Raw genomic sequence first — 13056 nt, forward strand, 5'->3', positions numbered from 1 at the left:
GAAAGAAAGTCCTTTTTCAAGCACACCGGTTTCAGAGTCGGTGAGGTAGCGCTGGGATAGGTTGTACACTAGGGATCCTGAGGGGGGTTCCTTTTTGTGAACCCTCTGGTTCTGGCCTCCCCGACGGGTGGCCGACCTGCGTTTTTTGCTTTTCTGGAGCGGGAGTTGGACCCTAAAGGGGTGTCATTAACTATGGCTGCTCCCTCGGAATCCATATGTGCTGGATCCGTGTCACTGTTGGAAGATGCCTGGGGCCCGGTGCGGGCTTCTCTGCGCCTCCGCCATCCCTGTCCTGATCTGGCTTGCGGTGGACGGGATCTTTCACCTCCCCCATTCAACCAACGGTACACCTGATTGCGCTCGTAATCTTCCTTCACTGTCTGCAACTTATTGCGCTTAAACTTGATAAGATCGTTGCGATAACTATCGCATTGTTGTTTGAGCCTCGCCATCCAGTCTTGTGAATTGTCTGCAGAGAGGGTACCTAGATGTTCCGCCTCATACTGCATGATGTTCTCTCTGGTTTTAGTGAGCTCTTTGCCTGACTCCTCTATGACAAGTACTAGCAGGTCTAAGCTGCATTTATTCAGGATACTTGTCCACTTTCTGCAGAAGTCCTGACTGTGACGTCCTATGGTAGGTACGTTCCTTACCCTGAAGCCCCTGGGTATTAGGCGCTCCCGATAATATTCAGATAAGGAGACTCCATGCAGGAGGAAGTCAGTCTCTCTGCGCTTAAGTCTGTAGAGGTGCTTGTAAATATCCTCTGAACTCAAGTGTCCATCCATCAGTGAGAAATTCTCATTGAACAGGACTTTCTCCACTTCTTCATCAGTATATCCGAACACACTGCCCCTCGTCAATTGCATGGAGCTGCATCCTGGTTGATCCTCAGACCCCGCTTGGCTTGGTGGGATTCTAGAGGTATCCATAGTTGGATATGGTGCAAGCAAACAGATTGTTTCGGAGTCCGGTGCTGTGCAGTGGATGGTGGTGCGTTCCCGTGAGAAAGTGTAAGCACTGCCTTGAAGGTATAGAAGGTAGCTCAACGCTGGTGAAGGTGCCCTGGCTCAGGTGGGTCCGGTTAGAGTCCCAGATATGCAGTGTACGGAGTCAGCCCGGCACTCTCATCAAATACAAACAACTGCCGCTGGTGCCTTCCTGAAGGGATCTGTAGCTAACGACTCGAACAGAGGTGGCACTCGGCGGGCTTTGCAAAGAAATACTTTTTATTCACAGCAAACTGTGTATCTCCAACGTTTCGGAGCAAACGTGCTCCTTTTTCAAGGTGTACAAAAAATAAACAGTAAACTCATACCTTAAATACCTCACCCGAGTGTGTCTGGAAGTCTCGTCCCCGGGGCCGGAGTCAGCGTCTGACGTCATTTCCGGCAAGCGCGGCGTACATTCGCGCTTCCGTGTGTCTTGTTGCTAAGAGATCCAAGCGGTTAGGCTGGTGTATATCGTTGCCTAGGTTACCGCTGTCAGAGATGGCGCCGGTCCCGTGAACGGGAAAAACTGTGTAAACAAAGTGGGAAAGCACGTAAAGATACATGAAGTGACTGATAAAAGTATACATAAAGACGACTGCCCGACTGGGCAGATAATTAAAGTGCATGTGCCAGTGAAATAATAAGCATATAAAATGTTAAAAGAACTGCCGAATATCAATCCCGCTTTAGGAAACTCTGCTGCTTGTAAGCTGGCTGAAGTCCAAGTCTCATAGAGACTGATCGTCCCATGTGCCCACCCTCCATGGGGCCCCTGCCACGGGCACATGGGACGATCAGTCTCTATGAGACTTGGACTTCAGCCAGCTTACAAGCAGCAGAGTTTCCTAAAGCGGGATTGATATTCGGCAGTTCTTTTAACATTTTATATGCTTATTATTTCACTGGCACATGCACTTTAATTATCTGCCCAGTCGGGCAGTCGTCTTTATGTATACTTTTATCAGTCACTTCATGTATCTTTACGTGCTTTCCCACTTTGTTTACACAGTTTTTCCCGTTCACGGGACCGGCGCCATCTCTGACAGCGGTAACCTAGGCAACGATATACACCAGCCTAACCGCTTGGATCTCTTAGCAACAAGACACACGGAAGCGCGAATGTACGCCGCGCTTGCCGGAAATGACGTCAGACGCTGACTCCGGCCCCGGGGACGAGACTTCCAGACACACTCGGGTGAGGTATTTAAGGTATGAGTTTACTGTTTATTTTTTGTACACCTTGAAAAAGGAGCACGTTTGCTCCGAAACGTTGGAGATACACAGTTTGCTGTGAATAAAAAGTATTTCTTTGCAAAGCCCGCCGAGTGCCACCTCTGTTCGAGTCGTTAGCTATATATATATATATATATTATTTTTTTTTCTAGTAGACGTGCTGACTGCTTCTTCCATCAGTGTACAATATGACTGGAGTGGCGGTAGGCAGCCTGTAAGGTTTGTCCCGCTACTGCTGCAGTGTGTGTCTGTTTGTGTCTGTGTGTGTGTGTGTGTGTATGTGTGGGGGGAGGTAAATTAATTATCTTGTATGCACTTAGGATTTCTCTTAGATTACCTGGACTCCGAAACATGTGCTCTCTCACCCTAGTAGAGGGTTGCAAAGTAGAGGGGGGGGGGGGGAGTACTAAAATGGAGAGAGGACCAGGGACAGTTTTGTGTGTGTGTGTGTGTGTGTGTGTGTGTGTGTGTGTGTGCGCGTGCGTGCCTGAACCTCTCTTCCCTGCTGTGGTGCAAACTAGGTGTGACTGCCAGGATGGACCAATGCTATTTCTCAACTTCAGCACCTCACCCCTGCAGTTCCTGTTTTTACTCTATCTGGAAGAGTTTGTATAGTGGTGTTATTTCTAGACCACGTACCAGCTAGACTTGATTACTGTTTTCCATCTTTCTCACATGTGCTGCTTGCAGAAAGGTTTTGTGGGGAGAAGGCAGACCAAGCAAAAGCCACAACACTCAGATTGGCACTAAGGCATTGTTTTTTTACTTGTACACAGTGTAATGTGAAGCTACCGTGTGGACAGTGGGCTTAGACACATACACTATGCTTCTGGTACAAGGATTGGCATCTTTTAAATATCTGTTTGCCAAAAAGCTTGAATGTGGCCTCAAGTCTATCTTTGTAGGCTCTGAGGCAGTTATTCTAATTTTTCTGGCCTCCGCATGGGTAGCCTGTGCCATGGAGCTTGGGTTGACCATATTCATAACAAATCCATTGTTTAGCAGAATATGTTTGTGCAGGTTGGACTTCCATTCAGAGTCTCTGCTGCAGCTTGTATGTCTTGGAGGGCCTGAGATACAGAATCCAAATGTTTTTTGGAATCTTTTTAGATTAGTGAGGGAGCTCTTTTCGGGCCTTAGTTGGATACTACTATTGCCCTGCCTACTGATGAAAAAAGAACTCTTCTTTCATTGTCTGCCCCTAAGCAGTTAGGGCCAAAGCTTTTAAATCTTTCTCAGCAAGAAGACAATCCACCAGAATCAGGTTCTTCCCCTCCAGTGGTTCATTGCCAAAGGGACGGTTTTCCAGAGCCATTAAATGCTCGGGAACCAGGACCCTTGAGATGCTAATGCCTGGTGGGTTCATTCCCCATTTAGTTTGGCAGCTGCTTACTTCAGTTGAGAGAACGGTGAGTAGAGTCATCTTGAGATGCTTGGGTGTTGGGCATCATTTCCAGGAGTTACATAATCCATCTCAGAGGTCCTCTTTATCTGTGGTTTTAGCCATCACAAGATGATAGCTATAAATTCTCTGTTTTTCAGAAGGAGTTACTGGCCTGGTTCCAGCAATAGAATGGAACCTGTTCCTTGTTTGAAAACAGAACAGCTCCTTCTGGACGGTTTTGAATCTTCGTACTTTAAACACTAGTGTGGTGTATTTTTGTTTTGTTTTACATTAAATCTCTCCGGTCAGTGATTTAAGGCACGGAGGCCAACAATTTGTTTACCTCACTGCATGTTAGGGACAAGGATAGATCATCGCTCTTCTTCAGTTCACAGTCAGCTCATATGTTCCAGGCTCTGCTTTCATCTATAGCCATGGAACCACACATATTACCATGATCATGATGAGTCTACCTTAACAGGACGATATTACATACCTTTTGTATTTAGACGATCTACTTGTAAAGTCCGATTCAACTTTGTAGCTGCAGACACATCTTGTTCAAACAGTACATGTACTTCAGGATCAAAGATGATTATTGAATTTCAAGAATTGTCTACTTCTTGTCAGCGCCTTCTGTTCCTGGGGTTGTCTTCAACACTTTGCTACAATGGTTTTTTTCTTCCAGACTCCAAAGTCAAGATGTTCCAGAACTTATTCAAAATGGTACTATCAAGTGGTTGGATTCCACTTGTCTGTTCCAAGGACGATCCTTGGGTCATTGTGACCACAGACCTGAGTTTCCTTGGTTGGGGCACGGTGACTTTACGTCTTCGCCTATGAGGACTTTGTTTTGAAGCCCAGGGTTACCAAGCCGGATGGCCAGTCTGAATTCAGTCTGGCATCGTTTCTCAGGATGAGTGCAGGAGACATGGCAGAGGCTGCCACCATTCTCTCCGGGGTGGAGTTATTTGTCTCTTCAGTGTTCATACTGGGAGTGAAAAATTGGGAGGTAGATTACCTGAGCAGGACCACTTTTCTTCCAGTGGAGTGGTCATTCCATCCAAACATCTTTCAGATGTTGGTTCATAAGTGGGGTTTTCCAAAAGCGGTTCTCTTGTGTGAGGTCCATTGATATTCACAGTAGATTCCATGACATATCCATAGAACTTCAATCTCAATGTAGCCTTGTGTAATCAAGCGGGTTAAGACTCAACAGGAAATCCTTGCCACGCAGGTTCTAGTATGTCAACGTGCTTGCTAAAACTGACAGTAAGTCCTGGTTGGCATCTTCCAGTGTTCCCCAATCTGCTCATAACAAGGTTTAACTTCCTGGATATTAAGACCGTTCTATTAAGGGCCACGGGTTTGTACTATGTTGTGGGCCAGAAACTAGTTTTGTTTTGTAATTACCACAGAGTCTGGAAGGTATATATCTTGTGGTGTGAAAGAAATGGGTTTCATACTTCAAGGTTTTTCCCCATTCATTTCTTGACTTTTCACCGGTTTCTTTTAAAGTTGTACTGGCCTCATGGGAGTTGCAGAGAATATGAGCTTATGTTAAAGCTACAAGCTGAACTACGTTACAGGAAGCAGTCCATGCAGCCGCTGCTGATGCTCTCAGGGTTCCTATGTGGCAGTTTGCCTCTTGGCACACCTAAGACCGCTGTTTTCCCTGAAGTCATCATTAGAAGCTACCAGCTGGGCTGAAGTTTCTCACTAAATGGCTCTGACCCACCAGGGATGTAGAACAGTCTGGAATCCATCACTACAGTTCCTAGGAACAGTGGAGACATAACTGCTAGATTCACTCTAATCCTCACTGGGATTTCCAATATACTCTTTATTGTTTAAACACTCTAGATGCGATTACTATTTAGACTAACATAATTGTGGCCTACGACAAAGATCTATTACAATTCTTAATTATATAAAAACGGTAAAACAAATTCTGGGTATATTTTATTGTTCAGAACATTTCTTTGTCTTTACAGAGTGTGATGCTCAGCTGCTGCACCATTTGTGTTGGGCACCACTGCGCATGTTCACTGGCCATGGTATGGAGACAGCCATCGCTTGCTGGGAATGGCTTTTGGCCGCTAAGAATGGGATTGAAGTGCCGGTATGATATAGAAAAGTTCAACCAAATCTAATAAAGAAAATGTGTGCTTTTATACTACTTAGCAACAATATTTCAAGTTTTGGGTGTTTTTTTTTTAACCCATTTGAGTGCCAACATCTCTGTGAGAGATATACAAAATATCAGCTAAAAATGCCCGCGTCGCTCACATTTGTTATATAAATTCAAATAAAAAGTGTTGTGTAAAAAAAATATCTACATATATTTTTCATATATAAGGTTAAGATAACTGGTCATCATTATGAATAAAAATGTTTGCTTGCCAATTTTCACACCAATTTTAACAAATTCACTTGGCACTCAAAGGGTTAAATAAAGTATATAGTTTATTAGTATTAATAATTGACTGCACCACAGTTACTGGGGAAATCATTGCCTTACTATACTCTTCTTGCATATACTTTATTGTGATAGTTCATGCGGGAGATGACTGGAGCTTGGCAAATGACGGTAGAGCAGAAGATTGGGCTCTTTGCACCTGAGCTGAAGGAAGCTGACCCCCTAGCTGCCTCGGAGCAGAGCCAGCCTCGTCCATGTCCTCCAGAAGTGAGACCCCACTCCATATGGATTGATGTAAGTAACATGTATAATCTACCTAATGGTATAATTATGGGTAACTGTAGACAGAGTAGTGTAATGTATAGTAGTTTATCAGTCGTTTGCATTTAATTTCCCAAACCAGAAAAATGTATTAGAATCAGATTGTATAGGTGCACCCAACAGCCTGTTACCTGTAGAACAGTTCTCATAAATGACACCTAATGAGCAGTCTATGGCCAGTATTCAATGAGAAAAATTTGCCTTGTTTTATGGCGAGTTTGTGCTGTTTTCGCGTTGGAAGGAGCATTTTGCTCTCCAAAAGTGAACCACCCTATTCAATGTGATATTTTCGCCGTCTTTTTAAGTGATTTTCGCCGTGTCTCTCCCTGTAGCAATTCTCCATCGTTTCATGGAGAACTGGAATGTGAACTTTTAAACTAAAAGGTTTTTTTTTTTAAATTTTGGTGTCAAACAATCAGGATTTTTTTTCTGTGAAGGGGCATGTTATTTTTATTCATGTGCTTATAATAAGCACATGAATATATATTTAATTTAAAAAATATATATTTTTTTAATTTTTTTAAAAAAATTTTTTACACAGAGCAGCCAGCAGGGGGGCCGGAGCTCTCGAGCCGCTCATTAGATATTCATATATTCACTGCATCCGATCATTACATATGCACAATCGGGTGCAGTGAATACTGGGTCCCCCGCTGGCTATAGGGGGGGGCAGCTTGTGCTGCCTGGGTCCCGGGGAGCCCACCTCCCCTCCACATATATTCTGTGGCAGCCAGGGAGACTTTAATCTCCCTGGCTGCCACCGTCCCCCGGCTCCCTGCCGCTGCAGGGGTTAAGACTCGCCACGAGTGGCAGCGAGTCTTAATCACATTGAATAGTGGGAGCAGGAGTGGCAGCGAGCCCTCCGGAACAGGGCGGAGTGCATGGCGAGAGAAAAAATCTCTCGCCATGCACGGAGAATTTTTCACGTTGAATACTGCCCTATGTTAGGAGGTGGTTAAGTAGAAAAATGTTTTTGGAGGAACGCTGTATATTCAAGTAAATACACCTGCCCTTGTCTATACAGTGGGGACTCCATGTCACTAATTCTAGTCTTCTTTTTTTGTTCTCTCCTTTGCTCAGTGTATATGTGGGTTTGGGTCTCACACGTTTTGTGTTCTTCTTCCAGTTCCTGATGCAGAGGTTTGAAATAGCCAAATACTGCAGCTCGGATCAGGTGGAGATATTCTCTAGCCTCCTGCAGCGTTCCCTTTCTCTAAATATTGGAGGGTCAAAAGGAAGCCTCAACAGGCATGTGGCGGCAATCGGCTCTCGATTTAAGTAAGTCTCTTAGGTCATGTTAGTAAGAAACCTATATTTTCTCCTTCAGCAGTAGGACACAGATGGTTGTTCATCCTTATTGGTTACAGGTCACTAGTAAAAAACAGACTTCTCTCTTCAATAACCTTCCTACCCCTCTACAACTCCTTTTCCCCTAGTATCATAAGAAGGTAGCACAGAGCAATGGAAGTGAATACAGTTACATTTCCTGGTAGCACCTGTCGAGTTACTGTCGGATGAAACAAAAACAGCCCGGGATTCCAACTGACGGGACATTCCAGACAGTCGGAAACCCATATTGAATACCTTGCTACAGTGCTGCTTGTTTTTCTTTTGGAATCCATGAGTAAATAGATGCTATTACCTGGCTCAAACTGGTTCTAATGGAGTCTTTAGGTCGAGATTGACAATGTTCATAATGATTACATGGTAATTATGTTGACATTGTAAAAATGTTGACATTCTCTACAATTCTTAAATTAAGGTTAGGCTGTGTGTGTGTGTGTGTGTGTGTGTGTGTCGGGAGGGGGGGGGGGGGGTTAAGATTAGACACTAAAAGGAGTGTTATTGGCATGCATTAGGGTTAGGGAGAAGAACACTTACCAGAATTCCGGAGGTCTGATCTGGATGTGACTGTCACATGGCCGCCGGGACACGGAAGCTTTTATGAAGCCAATGAAACGGTCAGGATCTTGTAAATAACCACTGAGCCACTAGGAACAATGGGGCAGATGTATTAAGTCTTAACAAGAGATAAATGCAAGCGTGATAAGGAGAGATAAACGTCCAGCCAATCAGCTCCTTACCGACTTTTTTTAAACACCGCATGTAACATGGCAGTTAGCAGGTGATTGGCTGGACGTTTATCTCTCTTTATCATCCTTTCATTTATCTCTTGTTAAGGCTTAATACATCTGCCCCAATATGCCCACATGCTAGTATGTCAGCATTTCATCACTGTATACATTATTAATGTTAATATATCCCACTACACCCCACTGGACTACCTTGCTTTCTGTGTTGCTTGGTATTCTAGATCTTCTTTTGCTACGCTGATCAGATCTTTCCAACAAGGCACATTAATGAAGGCGTTTATGAGACAGTAGTTATCTTGGCACCTTAAGGCAAAGACCTACCTGGGCCTGATTTTGAGGTGGAAGAAAGCTAAAATAACTATGGGTTTTGTAAAACCATGTTGCAGTACCGAGGGGGGTGCAGAATATATATATATATATATATATATATATATATATATATATATATATATATATATATATATATATATATATAGAAAGAGCAGCAGACCGGAACACTCACTGGCTCAGACGCTAGGATTCTGCTTTGCTGGGTGCCCCCACTGGAATCATGGAATAAACAACAGCTTGGAGGTGCGGCACTCCCTGCAAATTAACAGGACATGAAGCGGTTTAAAGGCAACGTTTCAATGTCTTTATTGCGACATTTTCATCAGGCTAACATCATACATAACAGGAACATACCTTTATTCACCTCTGTGCAGTTAGGACAGCATGACTCCCCGCCTCCCACTCAGTGGGCGCTTAGGGATGACATCATCCTGCTGGTGTATCGTGCTACCATCACCATGGGAACACTAGACAACAAAACAAATACAAACAGAACAATGATATGCAGGCTCATGCTGGGTACTTGCACTAATCGCTATTATAAACCATGTCACATGTGCATCGTTTCACATAATAAGCAAATAAGACAGACAATTACTCTGACCTTATGTAAGTAATAAAGTGCATGAGCGATAGCAAAATTGGACCAGCAGCAGTATTGGATAATGTAGCGCGAAGTATATTAACATTGCGCGCATGGGACAAATATACCTTAAAGTACAAAGAAAACTTTTTTTCATAATGCTAAAAGGATAATTATTATAGCTTCCTGGCAAGGCAGCTGATACCCAGGTGCTCATTTAACCCCTTAGGGGCAAGGGTGTCAAGGCGGTGGATCCACCTGGTTTCACATTTCAATAATAGCAAACCACGGTTTCCACCTCTCAAGTTCAGGGGAACATGATCTATCATTCGGTACCTTAGGGAAGGCAACGAATGTTTGAACGCCACAAAATGTTTAGGGACCGGTTGGTCGCATTTACCTCCTGCGAGAGCTTGTCTAATAGTGGATCTATGGGTTGTTATACGCTCTTTAAAAGTTCTTTCCGTTTTGCCTATGTATGAGAGGCCGCAGGGGCAAATTAATTGATATACCACGAACCGTGACTCACAGCTCAGGGTATGGCGAATCGTAAATTTAGTGCCCTGTTGTGGGTGATAAAACACGTTGCCGGGTATCATGCATGTACAAACTGTACATGTACAGCGGATACATCCCCTAGGAGCTGGTTTAGGGGGTTGGTTAAATTTTGTGATGTCGGTTTTTACCAACATGTCACGGAGATTAGGGGCACGTTGGTAACATGCCAACAATCGGGTATTAGGAATGTTGATGTCTTTATCACTCTGTACAATGGGCCAAAGTTTTTTTGAAGTTTTATTCACAATGTGGCTGGCAGAGGAATATGTGGTCACCCACGGAATGATCTGAGGTGCTTCTTTAAGGGGTTTAGGGGCAAGTAATTGTTCCCTAGTAATTTTAGAAGCCCTTTGGCGCGCTGCCAAAAGGTCTTGCCATTTATATCCCCTCACAAAAAATCGTTGTAACAAGGCATCAATCTGTGACTCAGCTTCGACCGGGTCAGATACTATCCGCTTGATACGGATGATCTGGGAGTATGGCAATCCTCTGATGAGACTAGAGGGATGTGCACTGTTGCCATGTAACAAATTGTTACGGTCAGTCTCTTTTTGAAAAAGCCCTGTTTCAATATGACCGTTATTTAATTTCAAAACAACATCAAGAAAATTAATGCTATGTTGGTCACATGTGATGGTTAATTTGACAGGACTGTCACTAGAATTATGCAAATTGACATGCTGTGTGAAGTCATCAATAGGGCCGGACCATACAATCAGCAAATCATCAATGAAGCGCCGATATAGCAAAATTCTGGCATTCAATTGCGGAACATCAAAAAATAACTCCTGTTCGATTAAAAACATATAAATGTTAGCATATGCTGGAGCAGCATTGGAACCCATCGAACAGCCGTTCGTTTGAAGCCAGAATTTGCCATCGTGCACAAAGTAATTTTTAGTCAGAATAAACTGCAACAAAGAAATCAGAAAGTCAATCGGGGGGCCAATATAATCACTCTGGGCAGCCAAAAACTTCTCAACAGCCAGTAAACCTGCTTGATGTGGTATGACAGTATACAAGCTTTTTACATCAAGCGTTATTAACCATATTTCACCCTCCAGGACAGGTAAGTCACGTACTGTTTGTAACAATGTGGAAGTGTCCAGAAGATAACGGGGGTGACGGATGATATACGGTTGTAGAATTGCATCAATAAATACTGATGCAAGTTGGGATAAGGAGTGGCGGGCTGCAATGATTGGACGGCCAGGAGGGTCAACCAGGGATTTGTGGATTTTTGGAATGCTGTAAATAACAGGAACCATGGGGAACTTGGGGATCAGGGCATCACAAAGGGATTGATCAATTTGTTTGGCCAGTACCGCAGATAATAACAAGCTTTGTAATTGCTTCTGGTACACAGAAGTGGGATCTCTCGGCAACAGTTGGTACGTTAGCTGGTCTGACAGTTGTAAATCCAGTTCGGCCTTGTATTTGACAAAGTCCATCACGACAAGGGCACCCCCTTTGTCTGCTGGTCGGAAAATTAAATCTTGGTTATCAGCCAACTTTCTCAGGGTTAGGCGTTCAGCTCCTGAAAGGTTGGAGTGCTGAATAGGCTTAGTTGAGAGTTCTTTATCAACTTGAGAGCCAAGAAGACGCATAAAAGTCTTTATAGAAGGGTTTGATGATAGGGGATCGAAGTTAGAAATTGAAACTCAAGGAATACTTCTCAAAGATTCCTACCAGTGCCGACACGGCTGTCGACACGATTCCTCCTCAACTACGTCAACTCTTGCCCCGCTCTAACTTCGATCCCCTATCATCAAACCCTTCTATAAAGACTTTTATGCGTCTTCTTGGCTCTCAAGTTGATAAAGAACTCTCAACTAAGCCTATTCAGCACTCCAACCTTTCAGGAGCTGAACGCCTAACCCTGAGAAAGTTGGCTGATAACCAAGATTTAATTTTCCGACCAGCAGACAAAGGGGGTGCCCTTGTCGTGATGGACTTTGTCAAATACAAGGCCGAACTGGATTTACAACTGTCAGACCAGCTAACGTACCAACTGTTGCCGAGAGATCCCACTTCTGTGTACCAGAAGCAATTACAAAGCTTGTTATTATCTGCGGTACTGGCCAAACAAATTGATCAATCCCTTTGTGATGCCCTGATCCCCAAGTTCCCCATGGTTCCTGTTATTTACAGCATTCCAAAAATCCACAAATCCCTGGTTGACCCTCCTGGCCGTCCAATCATTGCAGCCCGCCACTCCTTATCCCAACTTGCATCAGTATTTATTGATGCAATTCTACAACCGTATATCATCCGTCACCCCCGTTATCTTCTGGACACTTCCACATTGTTACAAACAGTACGTGACTTACCTGTCCTGGAGGGTGAAATATGGTTAATAACGCTTGATGTAAAAAGCTTGTATACTGTCATACCACATCAAGCAGGTTTACTGGCTGTTGAGAAGTTTTTGGCTGCCCAGAGTGATTATATTGGCCCCCCGATTGACTTTCTGATTTCTTTGTTGCAGTTTATTCTGACTAAAAATTACTTTGTGCACGATGGCAAATTCTGGCTTCAAACGAACGGCTGTTCGATGGGTTCCAATGCTGCTCCAGCATATGCTAACATTTATATGTTTTTAATCGAACAGGAGTTATTTTTTGATGTTCCGCAATTGAATGCCAGAATTTTGCTATATCGGCGCTTCATTGATGATTTGCTGATTGTATGGTCCGGCCCTATTGATGACTTCACACAGCATGTCAATTTGCATAATTCTAGTGACAGTCCTGTCAAATTAACCATCACATGTGACCAACATAGCATTAATTTTCTTGATGTTGTTTTGAAATTAAATAACGGTCATATTGAAACAGGGCTTTTTCAAAAAGAGACTGACCGTAACAATTTGTTACATGGCAACAGTGCACATCCCTCTAGTCTCATCAGAGGATTGCCATACTCCCAGATCATCCGTATCAAGCGGATAGTATCTGACCCGGTCGAAGCTGAGTCACAGATTGATGCCTTGTTACAACGATTTTTTGTGAGGGGATATAAATGGCAAGACCTTTTGGCAGCGCGCCAAAGGGCTTCTAAAATTACTAGGGAACAATTACTTGCCCCTAAACCCCTTAAAGAAGCACCTCAGATCATTCCGTGGGTGACCACATATTCCTCTG

At 43.7% G+C, this 13056-nt stretch overlaps 1 protein-coding gene across 2 annotated transcripts in view; it reads left to right on the forward strand.

Moving 5' to 3' along the window:
* Positions 1-13056, forward strand: part of PI4KA (phosphatidylinositol 4-kinase alpha) — a 141291-nt gene that overhangs the window by 93514 nt on the left and 34721 nt on the right. For both annotated transcript variants that reach the window (XM_083149000.1, XM_083149011.1), the window contains 3 exons: positions 5604-5731; positions 6164-6322; positions 7476-7627. In XM_083149000.1, the coding sequence (XP_083005126.1) occupies positions 5604-5731; positions 6164-6322; positions 7476-7627 (439 nt within the window). The remainder of the gene's footprint in view (positions 1-5603; positions 5732-6163; positions 6323-7475; positions 7628-13056) is intronic.

The sequence above is a fragment of the Crinia signifera genome, chromosome 1 (genome assembly GCF_055691185.1).
Source record: "Crinia signifera chromosome 1, ASM5569118v1, whole genome shotgun sequence".
Classification (NCBI taxonomy): Eukaryota; Metazoa; Chordata; class Amphibia; order Anura; family Myobatrachidae; genus Crinia; species Crinia signifera.